This window comes from Danio rerio, chromosome 19, assembly GCF_049306965.1.
Source record: "Danio rerio strain Tuebingen ecotype United States chromosome 19, GRCz12tu, whole genome shotgun sequence".
Lineage (NCBI taxonomy): Eukaryota > Metazoa > Chordata > Actinopteri > Cypriniformes > Danionidae > Danio > Danio rerio.
In genome coordinates, this window is record NC_133194.1 from 10,179,151 (window position 1) to 10,203,262 (window position 24,112).

Below are 24,112 nucleotides of genomic sequence, written 5' to 3' on the forward strand. Positions count from 1 at the left end.
TGTTTGCCATGTTGTATGACAGAAGTACTATACTCCACCACAGTCATTCATTCTTAAGTCCGTTAACTGTATTTATCTTCTGCTGCTGATCTTAGGTTCCAAGCATTCATCCAGCGAGTCCTCTAAAACACTTAAAGAGATCAAACTTAAGGTCGGGGCGGCAGTTTTAGGAAAAAAGAGACACAACCATTGGAGTCGGGGAACAGTGCAAGAAGTTGAGACCGAAGGCAAGACTGAGCTTTTTTTTACAAATCAGCATGAAATATAATACGGCGGGAAATCTAATGGATTTACTTCCAGTTATTTATTATTTTTTGAAATTGTTATTCTTTGTGGTTTTTATATTTTGTATTATTCCTTGGTCTGTTGGAATTCTTGATTCGGAATGGTTGAAAAGCCATTTAAAGGTCCGGTGAAGGTCTGTTAGTTTTAACAATATTTATTAGCTAGTGTGCTCAAAAACAGTGACAGTTCGCATTTAGAAAATGTAAAACTGTTACAAACATCTAAAGTTTGTAGTTTATCACTTCCACCCAAATGGATCAATGGTTTTATTCACGTCACTTCATTCTTCAGTTTCTCATCATATCTTGACCAATCAAATGCTCTCTAGTATCTGACCTGCTCCGCCCCCTTCAAGACACTTTTCAATAGCTTTTTATTTGATGTGCTTTATTCTCAACCAGAGCTCTGTCCCACCATCTCTTCATTTTTCAGTTGAGATTGTCAAACAACAAATAACTAATGCACATTTTACAGCACTTCATGGAACATTTACTGCAAAGGTAGTTCTAGTCAGATTTGATCACAGTTCAAATCAAATGTGCTTCCCTCACAGGGTATCCGCGGGATTTTTAATAATAAATTATTATTGTTGCATTAAATGTATTAAGTTAAAAAAAAATTGATAGGGCAAGTGAAATGTTTTTCCAACTTGGGTATTAACTTAGCATTCAGCACTCTAAAGGTCCAAAAGTCTTAAATTTAACTTGGTGAAACCTGCAGAAACCCTGCCTCAAATCGTTAGCAGTAACTATAGTAATTCAATGACAAGACAATAGAGCTTTTCTCTGTCAAATCTTGACACTCTGGACACTGACTTCATCAGATGCCAATGTTGATCAACCAATTTTTAAATATGCTCAGAAAATATATAGTAAACAAAGTAAATCATATCTCAAAGCATGCAGTTTGGAATTTACGCCTAAATTAAATCATCTTGTTGATATCTTGACCAATCAAATGCTCTCTAGGATCTGACATGCCCCACCCTCGTCAAGACACTTACCATTTAATGCGCTTGAGCTTGACAACACTCACTGGCAGAGCTGTAATAAAAACAAAATACTGTTGGCAGATTTTTTTAAAGGGGAGGAGCTACACTATGCCCCACCCTCTCTTTATTTTTCAGTTCAGTCACTATGAATAAAAATGCACTTCACAGGGCCTTTTAATGGTCAAAATGAAGGCAAAGAGCCGATATTATCCCTTATATTTAACGCTATTTTATGTCTTTTTCCTTTTAGATGATGGCAATACGTATAAGGTGGAGTTCAAGAAGGGTAAAACCATTGTGCTGTCTGCTAATCATGTGGCCGCCTACAAGCCTCCTTCTCTCAAGGATTTGTATATCGGCTGTCGTGTCGTGGCCAGCGCCAAATCTGAAAATGGAAAGAGCTTGTATAATGCTGGTGTGATGGTTGAGCTTCCCGAGCGCAAGAATCGCATGAGGTAAATTGTTCTGTTATTCACTCGTGTCTTTTGGATTTCAGTGTAATGTTTTTAAATGAGTTTAGTGTCCTTTTATTTAATTTATTATTTGTAAATTTATATATATATATATATATATTTTTTTTTTTAAACAGTGCCTCATTTTGTTTTTAGTCTTCTATATGACTGCAGTATATCCTATGTTTTCTGGATTATAATTTGCACCTGGCTGCATGTGGCTGTGGAACTGCATTGTTGAAAGATAAAACCCAGATAAATTGCTTTAGTATGCAAGTTATTAAAGTTTCATTCATATAAAATGTAAAAAATCCAACAAAACTTTTATGAACATGATCAAAACTTTTAGTTCTTCTCGCTCAATACAATTATTTATATTTAACTGTTTCAGGATAGATGTAAGAGGAAATGGAAGTATAAAAGCAGAACTGATAGGGGAAATTTACTGTCATACAACATTTTTTTATACAACAAGCCCAAACAGATTTATGTAGAAGTGCAATAGAAATAGCAGCGTGAGGGAAAACACTATTAAAACCCTAATGTGAGTCATTGCTCAGCTTGAGTCCAAATCTGTGTGCATTTTGCTTATCTTGGATATATACATCATTTTGCAATGCATTACCTGACGAAAGTCTTGTCGCCTATCTAAGTTTTAGGAACAACAAATAATAATTTGACTTCTAGTTGATCATTTGGTATCAAAAGTGATACCTCTAGATTACGCTAATTTTACCAAAATAAAAATATAATATTGCCTTTGATTCAAATTATTTAATTAGGACAGGAAGGTCTGACTTTGCTTAGACAAGAGTCTTGTCACTTAACAGAAATAATATCCAGAATAGAATATAAAGTCATGCTGAAGTGGAAAAAGAATTAATATTGTGTTTGACTCCAATGAGCCTGGATGACTGCATCCATACATCCCTGCAATCACTCAACCTAATACAGTCATCTGGAATAGCAAAGAAAGCATTCTTGCAGGACTCCCAGAGTTCATCAAGATTCTTTGGATTCATCTTCAATGCCTTCTCCTTCATCTTACCCCATACATGCTCAATAATGTTCATCTCATAATGTTCAACCCCAAACCATGATTTTTCCTTCACCAAACTTGACTGATTTCTGTGAGAATCTTGTGTCCATGCGGGTTTCAATTGACCAATTACCAACCTACATCATACATGACGTCACGCGGGTCCCCGGTTGCAATAAAAAGACAGGGTGCAATAGTAAAGATGTCGTGTTGAGTGGTAGGATGCCAAATTTGAAAGTCTAAAAATAGAAAACTTAATTTTACCATACACCACACTGCTTAAATGCTAACTGCAGACATCTTTGACTAAAAGGGAGCTGAATGAAGTGATAACCTAATTAGAAATCCCTGACTCTGCAGTTCTCATGTTATAAAAGGTAAGCTCAATCTATGCTGAATCATACACATTACTCGTTTTTGATTGCAGAAATTATTTCAGCAAAAACAGTTACATGTGGTTAATTAAACTTGACACTAAATGCTAAAAATGAAACATGAAAATGTAAGTTATTAAGGTAAGCTTGGTTTTATTTTCACACATTCCTTCAGTGACAACTTGTGACACACTCCCTATATTGTTTACCCAGGCACTTTGAATATGCGCAATGAAATAACCTGCAAGTGTGACTTGAAAACAACATAAACATTTATTTGACTGTGAACAATGTTGTACTTTGAAAGTCATTGGCTGCTAATATGATTTTGCTGTTTAGAGTTTGCAAATAATACTTTTATGAAATTACATTATTAAGGAGAAAGTCTGAATGTGCAAATATAAAACCAACTTTACCTCTATGTGTAAGTTCATACACCCTGCCTTACAGGCAAGGGCCGGCGCGTCCATAGAGGCGACCTAGGCAGCCTATGGCGGCAGAATAGAGAGGGCGGCGTCCCCAAAACTCCCCTCGCCACCAGCGCCCTCAGTTATAGCCTAGGGCTGCAGAATAGAGAGCGGCATCCCCGAAACTACCCTCGCCACCCGCGCCCTCAGTTATATCCGCTTCTAGGGCTGCAGAATAGAGAGAGGCATCCCCGAAACTACCCTCGCCACCCGCGCCCTCAGTTATATCCGCGTCTAGGGCTGCAGAATAGAGAGAGGCATCCCCGAAACTACCCTCGCCACCCGCGCCCTCAGTTATATCCGCGTCTAGGGCTGCAGAATAGAGAGCGCCATCCCCGAAACTACCCTCGCCACCCGCACCCTCAGTTATAGCCGCGTCTAGGGCGGCAAAATAGAGAGAGCGGCGTCCGCGACACTACCCTCAGCCCCCCCTTCTACCACCATTTATGGTTGATTGCGGCATGACTGTCCTTTGACTAGAGCGGCACTTCAGCTTACTCCGGCCCTGCTTACAGGTGTAGTTCGCTCTCAGAATGCAGTTGTTTTGCATGTTGGTGATTAATAACCCAGGCCTCATATAACTTCGTCTTTTCCTTGTCTTTGTCTTAGCCGAACCTCGATTTTTCGCACTACATAGTGTTGAATCTGGTCATCATGGAGCATTGTGACGAGCTGATATAATATGCTGAAAGCATTATGTAATTAATATGTAATCAATATATCTTATTTCTAAGACAACAACAAACTCTGTACCGCATCGGATGTCATTCCCACTTTGTAAAAGCTAGCGCTTCCGGTTTCTTTCTGCCACCTCCCTGCGTGCGCGTGCTGAATGTTTACAAACATGGTAATTGGTCTATATGTCTTGTGCAGTATTTGTGATGATTGGAATGCAGATGATTCATCTAAAAAAATCTACCTTCTGCCACTTTTCCAAATGATCAACTAGAAATCAAATTATTACGGGTTGCTCTTACAACTGGGATCAACAACAAGACTTTTGTCAGGTAGTGTATAGTTATTGTGTCTTTAGTAAAAGTGTTTTTACTTTTCTCTAAAATTAGGTTCTTGGTGTTTTTTGATGATGGCCTGGCAACCTATTTGGCCCTTCCAGACCTTTATTTTGTCTGCAAACAAAGTAAGAAATTCTCTATTTACTCTTTTCTTAAAGGGAAAGCTCATCCAAAAATGAAAAATGACCTCATTATTTGGTCTCTCTTGTATGGTTTTAAATATTTATGAGTTTCTTTTTATTGTTGAATGTAAAAGAAAATATTTTGAAGAATGCTGGTTGCTGTCACCATTGACTTCCATAGAGGAAAAAAGCTGCTATAGAAGTCAATGGGTGCCAGATACCAGCCTTCTTCAATTATTTTGTGTTCAACAGAAGAAAGAGCTCAAGTTTTGAACAAGTGAAGGGTGGGAAAACTTGTGGGTGAACAATCTCTTTAGGACCCTCTAAAATCTACTTATTTCTCAATGTTTATTTGGTTTAATAATTTATTTATCATTTTTTCAGCAAAAAAAGTATGGAGGGAAATCAAGGATGAGTCATCTCGCAAGCAGGTTAAGGATTACCTTCAAGTCTATCCCAACCCTATTGCTGTGGTGCTTCGCTTGGGTCAAGAGACCAAGGCAGTGCGAAATGGCCAATTTGAGGACTGTACGGTGCTTCAGCTAGATGGCAGCCTGGTCCAGATCTGCTATAAGGTGAAACTTTAGTTTTTTTTCTGTCAATATGGGATTCTCAGCTTTATTCTAAGGGCAAATTTACACTACTAATGAACTAATTAACAATAAAATTGGGTTGTTTTTTGTTGTGAAGTTTATTTCAAGGTCCGTGAAGTTCTTTGAAATGTGCATTTTTATTTGATGTTTGACAATCTCAACCGAAACATGAAGGGAGGGTGAGTCATAGAGTAGCTCCTCCCCTTTTTTATAACGGCTCTGCCAGTGAGAGTGGTTGAGCTCAAGCGCATCAAAAGCGAAGCATATTGAAAGGGGCGGGGCATGTCAGATACTTGAGAGCTTTTGATTGGTTATGATTTGATGAGAAACTGAAGTATGGGGGGACGTGAAAAAAAAACGTTGATCAATTTAGACGGAAGTGACAATCTTAATGACTTATTCCCAGACTTATCTATTACTTGTTTTCAGTTAATATGTTTTGATTGCAAAGATAAGTGAGCATATTCATTAATGTAACCACGTAGACTGATTTTGCACATTTGACTGATTGCTTGCCTTTATTTCTTAAAATATATAAACATTGTACGTTATACGTTTATAATAGCCACTATTGATTATTAATATTGATATCCAGCAAAAGAGAGAGTATGTTTAATATATTTCAAAGAAAATGAAAGGAGGCAGTTGTATTGTAGGCTTCGTTTTGTTATAAATATGAAAACAGTGAATATGACAGTCATATAAATATGTAGCTACACGATGCCTCAACATTTTCTTTTTATTGTTAGGAATAGTGAAATAATGTAGCCAGGGTGATGTGAATGAGGTTATAAAGTAGCCTACACTCTTCCCTTTGAAGATTTACCTGATGTGTCCTCGGGAGTTTGTTTTTCATATCATTCTTGCGAAGTCTGAACTTAGGGAAAGGGTGCAAGACTGAACTTTGTGTACCTAATATTGAGGGAAAAGCCCAGATCAGAAAGGTGACTCTGCAGCCATACCTCCATTTTCAGGTGTTTGTTTCCCCCATCCACACTGACACGGACCAGCAGTGTTTTAAAATAAAAATGGCTTCTTCAGCATTTCCGAAATGCTCCATTTTCAGGGTTCGAGAACTCTGGATTGAAGGAGTTACTGTTGCAAAACCTTAAAAATGAAAATGTATTTGTGTAAACATGGCCTTAAAGATCCGTTTGTGAGAGAGTACCTAATAGAAATTGCAAGAAAAAAAACATTTTGCGTTTACTCAGCTCAGCAGGAAACATGCTTTTAAAATGACCTTTTATCGGATATTTCAGCTGTTTGGTTTATAGGCCTTGAGATCGTAAAAGTGTCGTCACATATGTAGGTTTGAATCCCCAATATATTACTTACACTATTTTCAATTTATTCAAAAATATAAAAATTTTATGTTTCGTTTTCAGGTTGGCCATTTTGACGCTGATTATTTGTTTTATTTGTTGTGTTTTTTTCCCTCAGAATGACAAGCAGAAGGAGTGGATTTATAAAGGATCAGACAAGTTGGAGCATATTTTAACTATCAAGAATCGTCACAAACAACACTCTCACAAAAAACACCATTCACCTGAAGGGAAAACGCAATCTTCTCAACCCAAAACACTGCATTCCTCTAAATCAGGTAGCTCTTAGCTCTTTTTTGGAGAGTCATGCAATTTTCCTGCTTTAAAAAAAAAAAAAAAAAAAAAAAAAAAAAAGATTTTTTATTCATTTTTTAGCATTATGTGTTATAAATGTTAAGCTTAAACAAATTTATTGAAGCAGTTATATGGAAATGCAGTATAAAAGTACATCAGATATAAAAAGTGTATATAAAGAGTTCAGATGCAAATCCCTCTAAATCCATCAGACCACTTGTAAATGAGCATTTTCTATCAGGCTCCTGTAATTAGGTTTAGAAGTTACATTTTTATATGTAATGATAAGATTATTAGCTGGTAAATAAACAAAAACTTTTTTTTTTTTTTTTCAAAAATGTCACTTTAGACAACGTGTCTAAACGTTTTTGTCAACGTGTTTTGTTTTTAACAACGTAGATTGTCCTTTGAGTCAAAACCAGCTAAATCCACTTTTGCTTATTTTGCAAAACCTTCTAAATCCACCGATTGGGACAAGACGGATGCAATTAGAAGTTTTTTTTACCAAATATTAAACACCTAAATAATATAAAAATATATAAATGTGTCATGTAAGTGGTGGGTCATTCCACTGTGATAAACCAGGGACAAAGCAGAAGGAAAATGAACGAATGAAATCTGTCAAGTAAGTGCATCAATCAATAACATTAAAATTGACATTAATCAAATCTTAACAATCTGATGTCACTTCTGATATTTGGGATTTAGATTTAATGCAAGTAGAGCTATGTAAACATTGCAAACATTGTAAACTAAGCTTGGTAGATTCAAATAATGTAGTGTAAAACATTATGAAACCTCAATATCTGTGCATTGTTCATTAATATAAAAAGCTTATCAGACGTATAGGTATTATGAAGTAATATAAATAATGTATAGTTTTATACATTATATTTATCTTTTTAAAAATAGCTTAAATTAGTGAATAAAACACAAGGTAGACCAACTGGGCAAAAGGGGGATGCCTCTCAGACAATTTTAGAAGCTGTCATTCATTCATTCTCACCATACTTAAGGTCTTGGTCTCTTGTTTATCCTCATAGCATTCACATGGGATTAAAGAACGGGATCTTAACTCTGACTTTCGTGAAATGCAGTTGCCATTTAACGTGTAGTAAACTGGACTCATTAAAAGTAGCATCGCGATGCAAAAAATTGTTATGAATGCATGCTACACTTCTGACTGCACATTGTGTTTTCTATTTCTTTAAATGCACAGAGTTTTGAGGTAAGGGACGTTTTCATTTGCCATTCACTGACAGTCGGCCAGGCTTATCCAGTTCATAAACCTCCATCTTTTTAAAATCAAAAGCGGAATTAAAAAGGCTACGCTCACACTGCCAGGCTAAGTGCTCAAATCAGTTTTTTTTTTTCTCAGATCTGATTTTTTTGCACGGCTGTTCACACTGCTCTAATAAATGTGGCCAATATTAGATTTGCAGTGTGAACAGATCCTGTTCCTAAACTGACCCGCATACGCAAAAGTACAGATACGGACAGCAAAAAATGTCTAATTATGCACACAATATATATACTCTTTTTACAGACAACCGTGGTGTATTTCATGAACTGTAAAGAGTTACGAATGTGTATTTCGGCATTTGAGACCAAGTCTCTTGTGATTAAAAACACTGATCATTTGTGATTCATGACAACCGCGGCGCGTGGCGCTCTGACCAATGGTGTATTGAACTCATCAAGGGTTATTGAGCAGCTGCAGACTGAGCTGTGAAGTCGGAGTTGGTTTATCTCCATTTGCAGAGTTATTTAATTTAACTTCGTTTTAAACAACAGACACGTGCAGAAGGGAGGTTCGGGAGGTCGAGCACCTGCCTTTTTTTCTCTCTGAGAGAAATTTCCCCTTCCTTTGCACACGGATCCTTTATCCGCAACTCCCACGATGCTCTTCAGCTTCACGATCAACCCGTGTCTCAATCGTTAACCAGATTAGTTAATAAGCACCAGTTTTGCTTTCAAAATCCTTTTCAACATGAACAACCAACTTTCTGTGGTACAGTAATCGCCCTGTGTCCCATTCTACTGTGCTGCTGAGGAGTAGATGATGTTTGTAACACAGAATGATGCCGCATGTCGCTCGAAGTTCATGTAAAAGTCACATGAAATCCGACATAACTGTTAACACTGCGGCCCCATTGCAAAACATCTGATCGGTGTCTGTATAAGACTAAATATGAAAGTGGCACAGATCTGACCTCAAAAGATCAGATTCCATACGGTTTGGGCTGTTCACACTGTCTTCACCTGAGTCACATGAGGGGGGAAAAAATCAGATTTGGGCCACATTTGCCTGCAGTGAATGTAGCCAAAGTCTCCTCATAAAAGCCGGCGTATCAGCGTGCTGCTACATTGAAAACATACTATTTGATTTACACCTTCTGATTGGTTCTCGGGATATAGTGACTTTTGCAAATCTATTTGTTGATGGTGTACTACGTGCCTGAAGCATTCACTCAATATCATTTCTCATTTTTGATGGAAGTGGTGTTTAGCGGCCTTTGCATTTGAACTCTTCATATCTAATTTTGCTCCAATACAAACTTTGTGTATTTTTTTCTTTGATATGTGCACTATAAGTGACCTAAATATACCACATTTAAGTTGATTTAAAAGATGAAGTATATTCTGGGAAATAAATAAAATACCAAGAGGTGGAGTGTGAGCGGAGATACAGATGCCTACTAGCATTTTGGTTTGATGGGCTTTCCTTTGGGAGAAACTTTTAACACTATTGCCAGAGATACGTTTGTGTTCTGACCACATATGCTTTGCTGTATACCTTATCAATAAAGTGTTCATTGTGATTAATCTTTTAAAAACACTGTTGTAATTCATTGAGCCACAAAGCATTGTTCTTATGATGTTTTTCTACAGAGGAAAAATGTAATTACTTCTAAATACTTCAAATATAGTCTGTGTTAGTAAATGCTACGCTATTTATGAAATCCACACATAACACTGTATGACAACATTTTAAATGGCTGTTTAAGAATTTCACTCACCTGGGAAATGGAGGTCACTTGAATGGTTTGTGAGCACTACTAAGTGCACAGCATGCCATATTATCTGAAAATTGTAGGAAATAATCCTAAAAGGCAATTGACCGTGTAAAGCCACATAAAAAAAACTAAAATATGATATATATGCCAAGTTCAAGGGCTAGTCAGATGGAATCAGCTGAAGTAAGCAGAGACATAGCTGTCACTCAAGTGGCCGTGCCCTTAATTATGCAGAATTAATATAAATGAAACAAATAGACTATAAAACATTCACCCTTCTCAAAGTTGTCATGAGGGGTATTATAAGCTATAAATACCAAAACCATAATTTGTACCAAGGTGTAAATATGTTTTTTTTTTCAGCTGTAAAAATTGCCAATTTAGCATGGGAGTCAGTGAACATCCATAGTTTTTGGAGCCAGCCTCCAAAGGCCAGTCGTGAATTGCAATTTCAGTTGCTTCTGCATTAGCTTCACAAGGGAATGAACATGATATAAACACTTTAACTTTAAATTTAAAACTCTACACATACATTTTACTTTTAAACATGCCAGATAAGGATTGAAAGTTTCAGCTTTCTTTCTTTTGTACTGTACACATGGCGCAAAAGCTTTAAGGACCGTGTCCGAATTCACTTTTACTATTTTAAGGATGGAAAAATATGCTCTGCACCATGGCACATGAACTAACAGGGTTGTGCTTAGTCTCTTAATGAGTTATGGGTGTGTTTTGAGCATGAGGTGCATTAAACCAATCAAAGTCTCGTCTCCCATTCCCTTTAAGAGTCTGTTGCGTCGTGCCATGGTGCATTTGCTATTTACATGGCAGACTTTGTAAGTGGAAAAACTGAACGCTTCTAGCGAGAAAAAACAGTTAAACAGGCCATCTGCAGCATGAGGATAAAGAACGAGCCTTCCTCATTCGGCTTCTTTACTCCTTTACTTCCATGAAGGAAACGGTGTTGTGTGCACTCAACTGAAGACATCCATTAGCCTACATATTTAATTTAGTTTAAGCACAAAGATTTGTTTTAAAACTATTTCTAAATTTCCAGCAAACTAATATTTGAACAATAATAGCAAAGTGTGGTCAAAGTTATATCCAAACACACATCCTATTCTTATGCCCCATATAGTGACGCATACATCTCCAAAACTCGACAGGTGGACAAATCTAAACTAGTTTTTATTAAAACTAATATAAATATTCAAATAATAAATAATACAGCTAATAATAAAAACATTATACAAATGTTTGTTTTAGATCAATGTAGTAATTATTTTTTAGAACATTTTAATCCTTTAATTTTTTCATATGTAAAGAGATTTGAGTATTGCTGTGTCTATCAAGTGTTTGAACCTGCATAAGCGCATAACTAACTATGCAATGGACTCTAGATCTGCGTTTACATGGTCAATGGTGCAGTCTATTTCAGTTTCTCAGAATAACAACCCCAACAATGCTCCTTAACACACCTCCTTTATAGACCGGCTCACCCATGATGAGTCCACAAAGTAGTGCAAATGGATTTGCTATTGTGGTGCAAAATGTGAAAATAAGGGTTGTGCTGGTCTGAAATTAGCAAAAAAGCACACCAAACACTTATTGCGCCGGGCGTATGATAGGCCCTGTAGTCTATTTACTTGAGAGATGTTTTTTAATGGTTTTACTGTATTAAAATGTTTATTCCTTTTTTGTTGTCAATTTTTTCACTACATTTAAGAAATATGACTAATCATTTTTTCAACCTGTTCATGAAGGTTTTAACAGTGTATATGCCACAAAAATATCACCATGACATGCTTAACTTTTTGTTTTTGTATTTTACTGCTTTCAAACACAGCTTCCACCTCGACATCATCAGCCAATGTTTCACCCGTCTCTTCAGATAGTGTGTCTCCTGCACGTGTGACCAGACAGAGCGATAAGACCAAAACATCTATTAGCCCTCAAAAAATCATGTCGCCTGCTTTTCAGCCAAAGGTTGTTCTCCAGAAAATATCTTTGCCCTCGTCTATCTCACCAGCTGCCAGGGTATCAAATAGCAACACTAACTCAAGCTTAATGTGAGTACTGAGCTTGTATTGGTTAAAAATGCTGTCTTTTGTCATGCTAATAGCTTCTATCTGGTTCTGTATTCCAGAAGTGCAAAACGACCTGCCCCTGATGAAGAAGAAGATGAGTATTTTTCTGAAGATGAAGTGGAGGTTTTAGAGCAAGAGCAGAATAAGTCTGTATATTTACATCAGCGTTGTTGCCCTGCATGTCTGGAGGAGGTGAGGCCGCATCAAGTTGACATACACCATGGGAAAAATCCACTTCTTATCCCACTGCTTTTTAAGTTTCGGCGAATGACTGCCCGGAGGCGCATTGATGGAAAGGTGGGTGGTCTTTAAGGAAGTTGTTTTGTTAGCTACTTAACTATTTAAGGGCATGCTCACACTAGGTACAGTTGCCTTGAACCATGCCGAAGTGTGACTTTCCCCTCTCTCACAATGGTCTGTACTCGCACTGCATTTAGCCTTCCGAACTTGAGCACACTTATGTCATCGATGATGTGACTGTTCAGTTTAACAGAGTAGTAGTGCTCTCGCTCAGAGAGTGGTGATTGCTTTATTTCATTTAAGTCGTTTGGGATGTAGTGACTCGCAGTCAGATATTCTGCCGAACAGATCCACAACTTTTGATGCTCGTAAATAATCATAAAAGTCATTGTGCTGCATGGTGTTAGGAGGTTAGCTGAAGGTGCATTTGTGTCTTTAATAAACTATGACAGTTTGCGTTCATTGAAAAGTAAGAATGATGATTAAAGGTATGGGCTCAGGCATGCTTTGCACTCACACTACAAGCATACCATACCAAACGCCCAACCGAACCATGCTCTGGCACACGTCTTCCAACTGGGCCAAGGCCGGGCAACTGAACAGCGCTTTGACCAGATTTGGAGCATTCACACTTGTCAAACGAACCGGGAAAGGCGCCTGGGCACTGTTCAGATAGCATGTGCATAGTGTGAGAGCACCCTAAATGTATACTACTGTTCAAAGGTTTGGAGTTGGTATGATTTTAAAATAATGTCTTAAAGCGATCAAGGTTGAATTTCTTTGTTCAAAAAATACTATAAAATGTAAATTATTATTACAGGTTAACAAATAGTTACTTGTTCATGTATTTTATAATGTATGTATTTTACTCCTGTAATGGCAAAGCTACCACTTCAGTCTTTAGGGATCCTTTAGTGCTGATTCGTTGCTCTAGAAACATTTTGTAAGATTCTTTAAGGTATAGATAAAACAGAATAATTTGAATTTAAATCTTTTATCTTGTTTTTACAGTCACTTTTAAACAATTTTATGTATCATTGCTTAATGAAAGTATTAGTTTCTTTTTAAAAAATACTTTAGGCGCTTTTGCACCAGGTAGTGATGGAAAAAAGGAATTTATTTTTGTTGCTTTTTGTCTCTTATTTTTTTATTAGTTAAATGTTTTGACTAGTAACAGATTAACCAATCTTCTTCTTTTGTATGATACAATATATTAACCAAACATACTTCTTTCTTACTGTGCTGCATACTAATGCAACAGTTCTTAGACGGTACTGCTGGCAGGAGGGAAATAGAGTATAAAAATGGTGTGGGGTGCTTTGCTCCAGACTTTCTGTAACAAGATGGAGCTGGATGCTTGTAGAAGTTTTGCATCAATATATTGAAGGTGCACTTTACTGTTCAGTGCTGGTATGCAGAGAAGGGTTGCAGAAAGAGAAAGTATGTTTGGGTGCGACCGCCAAAAGACTGCAGAATGATTGACAAGTGACAAATTCTCCCGAAACTCCACCTTTCATTATCAGTTGTGTATATATTCTGGAGTCAGGGAAATGTAGATGTGTTGCGAACCTCCTGAATGAAATTCTTGTATTGGATTTGGGTAACGCCAACTGGAGCTCTGCCATCCAATCATTCATTTGTATCTAATAAATTACAAATTTTTTGACATTGAAGGAAACCCTCACCTTACCTTTTTTATTGAACATGCGTGGAATTGGCTAGATAATCCAACAGTAGTTACTGAAACTAAATCAGCTATAACTTGTAGTGTTGTTCAGGGGTGAAGAAAGAACACAATACTAGACAAATAACACTAACATTAGAGTTCACATACACATTAAAGGTGCTTTTACACTAGCACTTTTGGTCCGCACCAGGGTTCGTTTGACATCAGAGTTCGATACGTTTAGCTAGTGTAAACAATGTCTTCTAAATTCGGGTGTGCACCTATGAACTGTACCAGAGTCCTACTGAAAGAGGTTGTCTGGGGTACTGTTCGTGCAAACTCAGCAGCAGCTTGATGACGCAAGCGTACCAGGGTTCAGAAGAAAAAAAGGACAATGTAAACACAAACCAGCCGAAAAGGTGGTAAAGGGGACAATCGATTTTGGGTTCTGACCAGGCAATTGACCCAACTGTAAAGCACCCTAAGAATGTGTTGTCTTTTAAATACTTTGTTGGTGTTTTGCTTAAAAATGATTTGCAAATGGCATTCATTAGGGATGTAACGGTATTGTAAATACCGTCATACCGCAATATTAATTTTTTTCGATATTACCGAAGTCGCATGACTCGGTAAAACTATAGGTCTTCTGAGAAAATTTGCTCAGGCGAATGAAGCGAACGGGAGGTAGCGAAAACTACAATTCCCAATGTTGTCGCTACAGATCCAGTAATGCGGAAATGGAGTGTGCTGCTAGAAGCGGGGATGAAAAAGAGCTGGAAAACTCTAAAGCGGGTGTTGTCGGCGCGCGCGTACTGAATAGCGGTGTTGTTGCGCGAGTTCTTATCAGCGGTGTTGTCGCGCGCGTACTGAATAGCGGTGTTGTCGCGCGAGTTCTTATCAGCTGTGTTGTCGCGCGAGTTCTTATCAGCTGTGTTGTCGCGCGAGTTCTTATCAGCTGTGTTGTCGCGCGCGTACTGAATAGCGGTGTTGTCAGCACACTGTTCAGATTGATGCAGACATGAGATCTCTATCTCACTCATGGTTTGTCCTCTCAAGTGGGGGAAAGACAATGTACAACGTTACCCACTGCTGTCAACCTGGGCCAAGTCATATCTCTCTTGTCCCAGAAACCTCAGTCCCAAATGAGAGGGTTTTTTTCTGTTGCAGGGGACATTGTAAATACCCAGAGATACCAGCTTTTACCAGATTATATTTATATGATAATTGTCCTTTAAAGCCATCTCTATCTAAGTGAGTGAGTGATTAAATGTTGAATGTGATGAGTTTTCAACAATACTAAATTGAAACTTTATTTTTTTACATGGTTTAATATTTTTTTTGTTATTAAAATTGAAGTTCCTGTTTCAAAGCTTAGAGATAGATGGCTAATTTGTATGTCATTGACACTTTTGGCACTTTTTTGGAGTATTTTCATAAGTTTTGTTTTTCCTGTAAATGATTCAATAAATACCGTATCGTGACATTCATACCGAGGTATTACCGTACCGTTAAATTCTGATACCGTTACATCCCTAGCATTCATTGAATCATTCTTAATTCCTGCTATGCAAACATGCCAAAAAGTGGGTTCTTTTTCCAATAGTTATATGAACTATGAAAATGTTCCTACTGGGTGAAAGCCTCTTTTCAAATGGTGGTTTTGTTATATTATCTTTATTCACAATGTTTTTTCTTTCTCTTTTTAGCTATTTTTCCACATTTTCTATCGTTCTCCTTGTGGGCGGAGCCTGTGTGACATGCAGGAAGTGCAAGACTACTTGTTTGAAACGCGTTGTGACTTCCTCTTCCTGGAAATGTTCTGTATGGATCCGTTTGTTCTTGTGAACCGTGCGCGACCCCCTTCCACTACCACAGGACAACCTCACCTGTACTTGCCGGACATTTCTGAGGGTAAAGAGGTGATGCCAGTGCCCTGTGTGAATGAAGTGGACAATACCCTCGCGCCTAATGTCACTTACACTAAAGACAGGGTTCCAGCTCGAGGGGTTTTCATCAACACAAGCTCAGACTTTATGGTCGGCTGTGACTGCACAGATGGCTGTCGAGACAGGTACAACTTTTGACATTTTCCATTTGTATGAGAAAAATGTGAAGGTAATGGAGTGTTCAGAACAGGTTAAGCTTTCTTACCAGCTTTCAATATGTGAGATGTTGCAAATCTCTACAGAAAACACTAGAAATGAAAATTGTGTTGAAACTGAAAATGCTGTTTAATAATTTTTGTTTATAAATTAAGTATTTTTGTAAAACTTTTTAAAATTTAACTAAGGCAAAATTACTACATGCATTTCATATTGCATTTCCGTGTCCAGTGTGAAAGCCTCTTCACATCATGCAGAGACTAAAGCTGGAGGGAGAGTAAAACAGCGTGCTTAACATTGCTCTGCAGTGCGGCCTAGCATAGCATAGTTTTTTTTTTTTTTCTTTTTTTTCATCTACTTCCGTACTTTCCGCAAAACCCAAAATTCCAATTCTTTTAGCGTCTGAATATTCAGTGCATCTCTAGAATATTTATTAGGCTCATCATTCAGGTTATGTTTCCAAAGAAGTAGTTTTAAAAAGAATATTGATGGATGGATGGATGGATTTTATTTGACAGAATTGTATTATTATTATTATTCTGTGCAATTAACTGTACTTTTTTCATTTAGATGTAATAAATCACACTTCAGGGGGCTTAAAAATAAAATCATTGTTAAAAAATATTATTTAAATATATAAATTTGATTAAATGCATGCAACCTTCCCTGATCATCTGGTCTTTTTGTATGTGACAGGTCGAAATGTGCTTGCCACAAGCTGACCATTGAGGCCACATCCCTATGCACAGGAGGTCCAGTGGATGTTAGTGCTGGATACACACATAAGAGGCTGCCAACAAGCTTACCAACAGGGTTGGTAACATCCTTGTTTCTCATTCAGTTACAGCAGACTAACCATTCCAAAATAAGATGAAGCACATCTTTGTTACGTTGTTTATTATATTGTCATTACTGTCTATACACTACTATTCACAAATTTGACTTTAGAAATTATGTTAATCTCTTAGGCTATTTTTTAAGTCTAATAAACAGATAAATAAATTAATTTATTATTAAATGAGATGTTAAAATATCCAAGCTAACAGGGTTTTCAGACCTTTAGATTACATATTGTTAAAAGAGTGCTATTTTTAAGTTATCTGATACTTTACATTCTCATTATTAAAGAGATGTTAAAGTATATAAAAAACAAACGCTATAAAAAAACAGCAATGAGAAGCTGTAATGTAGCCATGGCAGGAATGAACTTTGGTCTGGCGTCCCATGACGGATGGATGTTTGATGTTGCAGAAACCATGGTATAATGTTTTAGGTGATAATTGTTTTAAAGCTGTGTTGAAAATTCAAAATTCTCTCTCCCTCTTTCTCTCGCTCTCCATCTCTCTCCATATAGGGTGTATGAGTGTAACCCTCTCTGCCGCTGTGACCCGAGAATGTGCAGCAACAGGCTGGTCCAGCACGGTATGCAGCTGCGCCTGGAGCTCTTCATGACACAACATAAGGGATGGGGCATCCGCTGCAAAGATGACGTGCCCAAGGGCACCTTTGTGTGCGTTTTCACTGGTAAGCCATCACACCTTTAAATACGAACCATTTTAGAAAAAACGTCAACTCATTCATATCAAGTTGCTTTATTGGTATGACATTTTGTACAGTATTGCCAAAGCAAATTGTGGGGGAAAAAAAATGTATTTTACTTTTTATTAAATATATGTATTGCTTAGTGATATATTAACCAAACTTCTCTGTGACATGCTTGAATGCTAATAAGCAGATAGTAGATGCCGCTGGCTGGAAAGATCTAAAAATAACTTTTAACTTCTCACTTAAGGGTTCCATGTGCTGAAGCTGAACACAGAATATTTGCAGGGCATTTGAAAGGTCCTTTGCTTTTTAACTTTGTGCAGAGAGTTTGCAGAAAAGAGGAAGCAGATTTCTAGTGCAATAACAGAATGCATGCACAGAAGCTGATATTTGATGAGTTCGAGCAGCCCATCTCTTCAGTCTATGAAGTATGTGTTGTGTAATAGATGGGGTTTAGCTATACCAACCCAAAGCTCTGTAACTGAATTATTCATTTGCATGTAATAAATTGCTAATACTTATGCATCGAAGAAAACCCTCTCTCAACTTTTTATTGAACTTGCATGGAATTTAGGTAAAACATTTCAACAAAATGTATAAAATATGTAATATAATAACATCATCAAATTAATAAAAAGTACAGTTAATAAAAAAATCACAGAGAAAAAAAATAGTATCTAGAATTTAAATAAGTGTAGATTATTTAAATATGACACAAATTTAGATTAACCAATTCTGGATTGTGTATATATTATTGATGGGCATAGATAATTTTTGAAATCTAGATCACAGGTGTCAAACTCAGTTCCAAAAGGGCTGCAGCTCTGCACAGTTTAGTTCCAACCCTAATTAAACACACCTGATCAAACTCATTGAGTCCTTCAGGCTTGTTTGAAACCTACAGGTAAGAGTGTTGGAGCAGGGTTGGAACTAAACTGTGCAGAGCTTCGGCCCTTCAGGAATTGAGTTTGACACCCCTGATCTAGATTAATCTCACTGTGATCTTGAAATTAATCTAGATTAACATGGCTCATTTTTCTTTGAGAACGGGTTTCTCAAGCCAGGTGGCGCATTAGACCAGGTGCTCATCTCCTGTTTCCAAAATGCATCACAAACTGCTTGAGAAACTGTTCTACTATGATAATTGGTGATGAAAATGAATGATGTTCAATAAGATGTACTTGTGTTTACTAACTGTTTATTCAGTTAAACATGAATTTTGAACTGTAGGCCTACATAAGCTCAAAACAGCGAATTTTGATTACCTTAATCCGACTAAAGTCATAATTGAACTAAACAGAAGTAGAATTAAGATGTGGAGTATGCATACATTAGTGGCATTATTGAAGTAAACACCGCAATCAAACTATATTTTCCGACAAGATCCACACACGCGGTGGTCATTAAAGGACCACACACACAGAAGACTCACTGATCAGAAGACTCACCGATCAGGTATACATCCGCGCTAAAATGAAAGTCATCATAGCTAGCGTAGAAAATTCCCATTTATTTGTATAGCGCTTTTACAATGTAGATTATGTCAAAGCAGCTTCACATAGATTATAGTAAATTGAAACAGTGTAGTTCAGTTTTTAGTGGTTCAGTTTAGCTCAGTTCAGTGTGGTTTAATAATCACTACTGAGAGTCCAAACACAGAAGAGCAATCCATCGATGCATAGCTCTACAGATCCCGAACCATACAAGCCAGTGGCGACAGCAGCGAGGAAAAAACTTCACCAATTGGCGAAAGTGAAGAATTAAAAAACCTTGAGAGAAACCAGGCTCAGTTGGGCACGATCATTTCTCCTATGGCCAAACGTCTTGTGCAGAGCTGCATTCAAGGAAGCTGGACTTCAGTGAAGACTTGTCTGTCTCTGGAGTGTCACAGGAATCAGTCTCATGCTCTCCACTCCTCTTTGACCACCACAGCAGCTGCCCAGGACACGGCCAGGTCCAGGAAATAGAAACCTTGGGATCATCTCGTCGCTGGTCTTAAATCGAATCAGTGGCACTGCATAGTCTGAGGGCCTCGAGATGAGTATCCCCAGAGTGGAAATAGAGAATAAAGAGAAAAATTAGCATAGCTCCTGTTCATAGTGTATATAAACGAGATGCAGAAACCTGTGTGGAGCACATTCATGTATCATAACGCTAAGTGATGCACTGAGTGTATGCTTTTCTAAAAAGATAGGTCTTTAATCTAGTTTTGAATTGGGAGAGTGTGTCTGAGCCTCAGACATTTTCAGGAAGCCTATTCCAGAGTTTAGGAGCCATAAATGAGAATAGACCCAGCTCCCAACCCAACTGTGAGAATAGATTAACGGCAATATTTCTTTTAGCGCGCGATAAGAGTCTCGCGTTAACGCAGCATGTTCACGCCAGTACTGCCCACCACTAGTATATATATACATATTTTGTATACATATTTCTTTTAAAATAGGAATTAATTCATGTTTGGGGTAAATATTTCTGTAGTTGTGGTGTATTTGTGGCAGAAAAGAAGGAAGTGCGTGTCTGTTTTTTTTTAGGAGTCCAGGATATTTTGTCTGCTTTTTTTTTTTCTCTGGGACCGGAGCACCCAGAGGAAACCCACACGAACATGGGGAGAACATGCAAACTCCACACAGAAATGCCTAGTAACCCAGCTGGGACTCGAACCAGTGACCTTCTTGCTTTGAGGCAACAGTGCTAACTACTTAGCCACCGTGTTGCCAACAAAGCATCTGTTTTAATTGTTTTAATGATAAAGAATTGACCAATTCTGTCTCTTTCTCAGGTAAAATAGTGAATGAAGACAAAATGAATGAAGATGACACCATGTCCGGCAATGAGTATTTGGCCAATCTCGACTTCATCGAAGGTGTGGAGAAACTGAAAGAGGGTTATGAGAGCGAGGCCTACTGCTCTGATACTGAGGTGGAAAGCAGCAAGAAGACCATAACCATGAAAACGGGGCCATTGTTAAAAAATTCCCTATACAAGGAGGACTCTAGCAGCGGTGAAGGTGTGTTTGTGTGAAGATTCAACTTTATGGTCATGTGATTTTATTTGTAAATCAATGAGGTTTCATTCTTTTTGTTGCTTTCTTTTTATAGAGCCCATGGAGGTGGACACAGCAAAAGATAAAGTGAAAGGTAAGATATCTTTTTCTATTTTATTTTTGTAGTTTTTATTTTCGGTAATATATAAAGGTAATATATAAACTGTTTAAGCTTACATATTTTAAAATTTTGTCATTTTAATACTTCAATGTAAACTTATTTTAGTTATTTGCTTTGATGCCTTTTGTATTTTTAAGCAATATTTTGATCACATTTTTTATTAATTTTAAATAACAGCAACAGTGATTCAGTCTTCATGCAAAAAATATATATAAAATGGAATTTCTTTACTAGGATTACAAGTTTTTTAAAAAGGTTTTCACTGATGCTGATATATAGCAATGGCAACAGAATATAAAAAAATGGTTTACTTAACATTTTTGTGCTGTTGGGGATGTTTTCATCCACTTTGAGTCTTAATTTAGCCATAACTTTCTCTGTTTCAGCAAATAGAATGATTTTTTTGGTGATGAATCGTATTTGTACACATATTTTGGAAAAAAATGCTTTGAAATTGAAAAAAAAATTGAAAGTGTAAGAGAGATCATGGCACACTTACATTGATGTGTCAGAGAAAATCAAAATAAGCCAGCTCTCAGAACATAGTAAACACAGTAAGTGTATTTATTCACGCGAACAATAATTTTACTTAATTGGGCTCCTTATAAAAGCTAGAAACTGTTTTGCACAGGTCTATCTAAAGGGTTAATGCTGCCACCTGATGATCGACAGTAAAAATTAAAGGTTTTACCTCTTCCTAACAAGGAAAAACACAAACAATCAAGAATGCATGATTATATGCTGTCATGGCATTGCAATCAACAAATGTAATTTATAATGGAAGTCAATGAGCCAAAAACAACCCCCAACATACTGAAAAGGAAGTCAATCTAAACAGTACACAAGGGTTAATTTATTTAGCAATTGAATATTTCTTTAGGCTATTTTTTTACACTTAATCATTTCTTTATTTTGTCTGAAATGATTAAAAGTTGTCTTTAAAAAACTTCTATTACATGTGCTGTTTATGCTATGATGTTTAATATCATAGTACACATTAGAGCTGTTCCACTGCAGCAGCAGCAGAGTAGTAATTTACTACATTAATGATGTGAATGCTTTGTTATGCATAAACCTTGTAACAGTGAATGTTATGCATATACATTTTGTTTGGGAATTTAAATGTGATATTGCAATTTTATCCATGAATATATTTATTTGTAAGTTTTGTCAGTTTTCATTAGCTCTGTTAATGAAATTACTTATTATTGTTATTACTAATATCATTCGTCTCTACTCTTTGAATTACAGGTGTACATTTTCTAAAGTTGTTATTACTTAAACCAGCAACATTTCAACATTGATAGGTTTGATGTATAGACTTATCCTAAATGACATCTAGCAGCTAACTTTTTTTGCCTCATTTTTGTTTGTTTAGTCCATGACAAACCTTTAGGTGAGAGAAAACTGCCAAATAAACCACATGAAACACCGAAAGATACTCAGAAGAAAATTAGTGAACTAAGGAAAAATGACGGTCAGTTTTTTCTTTTTCTTTTTTTTTTGTCTCTCTCTTCTTCTGCTTTTAGCATTCACTACATTTGCTCAGTCTGTAATTTGTGTCATCAGGACAAGAGAGCTCAGGCCCGAAGCGATGCTTTGCCATAAAGTCATTCCAGAGAAGAGTAAAACCACTAGAAAGCACTGAAGCACAGAAAGAAAAAACTAAAACTCCCAAAAACACACGCGGACTGTTCAACGATGAGGACGCTTGTTACATCATTGATGCTCGGCAAGAGGGAAACCTCGGCCGTTATATAAACGTAAGCAAAAGCCGGAATTGTTATCAAAATTGAACAATGCTTTAATGGTACTTTAATTTTAACATTTTTACAATTTCTCTCAACAGCATAGCTGCAGCCCCAATTTATTTGTCCAGAACGTCTTTGTGGACACACACGACCTCCGCTTTCCATGGGTGGCTTTCTTTGCTAGCAAGTCAGTGTCTTAATTCTCACCAATCTGATTTTCATGTGAAAAGGGTGTAGATAAATCAGCCGTCCTTAAAAATGAGTGTTTGATTTGAGAACAGCATTTCATATAACATTAGTAAGTTAAAGAAATTTTGACACAATCAGGGGTGCGTTTCCCAAACAAAGACTTTAGTGTGTTTGACAAAATCATAGTTTCTCTGTTGCTGGTCCATCGTTTGAACCACGTTAGTTATAAGGTAAAACGTCCAAAAAGACGCTTTAAACGGGGCGGAGTCAGGGCCGGAGTGGGAATCCTTTTCAGCCCTGGAGTTTTAAGCCTTAGACCGGCCCACCTCAGTTCACCACTGACTATATTAAAATAACAGCATTTCCAATTCATTTCTTATGACACTGTCACGTCTTTTTTCAAGGACACAGCTGCTTTAGAACTTAAATGTTTTTCATAAATATGAGAACATTAAAGGGTAGCTAAATCTCCAACACTCCAATACTGTTCTCTCCTGCAATATCTGAATATATATTCTGTGCAGAATTTTTTTAGATATCCAGTCCTTTGTAACGGTGATCACACAAAAAATTCAAATAAAATATGTACACCTATGTCTTAACTCTAAACATAGAAAAAAAAAAAAAACTTGGGTGAGGATCAAATTGGGATCGGCAGCACTGAACACTGGACCACAATGGCGCTGTTACTCAAGTGCATTTGGAAGAAAAAATAAGTATTGCACCGTCATCTGCAAGACTCTTTTAACCACAGTATTACTTTCTATTGATGGTTTAATCTTTCTCCCCTTTTAATATTTCTGATCAAGTTATGTCAGATTTATTAGTGTAGTGAATCATCTGATTTTCATTGAGCAGGTGTAATATTCATTAATATTAATTATTCGAATTCTTCTATTCACCAAGGTGCCGCAGTTTAGGGTTGAATAATACATGATACATCATCAGTAACCTGCAGGCTGCATTTTGCCCACGAACTACGAGAAAATAAATAAAAAGAGCAAAGATGTGGCAAAGTAATGAAAAAAAAGAGTGTGGCTATGGTCAAATAAATAAATGAAAAAGTGCGACTGCTGACAGTGCAAGCAGCTAGGGACACTGGCCCTCGCGGTCAAAAATTGGCCCGGCCCACCAGGAATTCTCCCGGTCCTCTCGATTAGCCAATCCTTGCCTGGGTGGAGGAACAACTTCTTTGGAGAAAATCCCAATAAATGTTTTGTGTCTTTTACACACACAGGCATAAAATAATATCCAGTATTAGTTTTAGTAAAAACATACACTCGTTTTCCATAATAATTGAAATGTATGTAAATGGCACATACAGGGCGCATGTTTCCTTTACAAAGATAATTGAGAACATCACATATTCTATTCTTAAACATAAAATCATTTACAAAAGCTA

The 24,112-nt window shown here is 37.0% G+C and overlaps 1 protein-coding gene across 2 annotated transcripts in view; it reads left to right on the forward strand.

Annotated features, from left to right (window-relative positions):
* setdb1a (SET domain bifurcated histone lysine methyltransferase 1a) overlaps positions 1-24,112 on the forward strand; it is a 37,826-nt gene that overhangs the window by 11,702 nt on the left and 2,012 nt on the right. For both annotated transcript variants that reach the window (XM_073930807.1, NM_001044767.2), the window contains exons 6-20: positions 96-227; positions 1,527-1,731; positions 4,673-4,746; positions 5,128-5,318; positions 6,777-6,936; positions 11,813-12,035; positions 12,113-12,350; positions 15,666-16,030; positions 16,758-16,874; positions 17,416-17,585; positions 20,386-20,613; positions 20,705-20,743; positions 22,149-22,247; positions 22,340-22,533; positions 22,620-22,708. In XM_073930807.1, the coding sequence (XP_073786908.1) occupies positions 96-227; positions 1,527-1,731; positions 4,673-4,746; positions 5,128-5,318; positions 6,777-6,936; positions 11,813-12,035; positions 12,113-12,350; positions 15,666-16,030; positions 16,758-16,874; positions 17,416-17,585; positions 20,386-20,613; positions 20,705-20,743; positions 22,149-22,247; positions 22,340-22,533; positions 22,620-22,708 (2,524 nt within the window). The remainder of the gene's footprint in view (positions 1-95; positions 228-1,526; positions 1,732-4,672; positions 4,747-5,127; positions 5,319-6,776; positions 6,937-11,812; positions 12,036-12,112; positions 12,351-15,665; positions 16,031-16,757; positions 16,875-17,415; positions 17,586-20,385; positions 20,614-20,704; positions 20,744-22,148; positions 22,248-22,339; positions 22,534-22,619; positions 22,709-24,112) is intronic.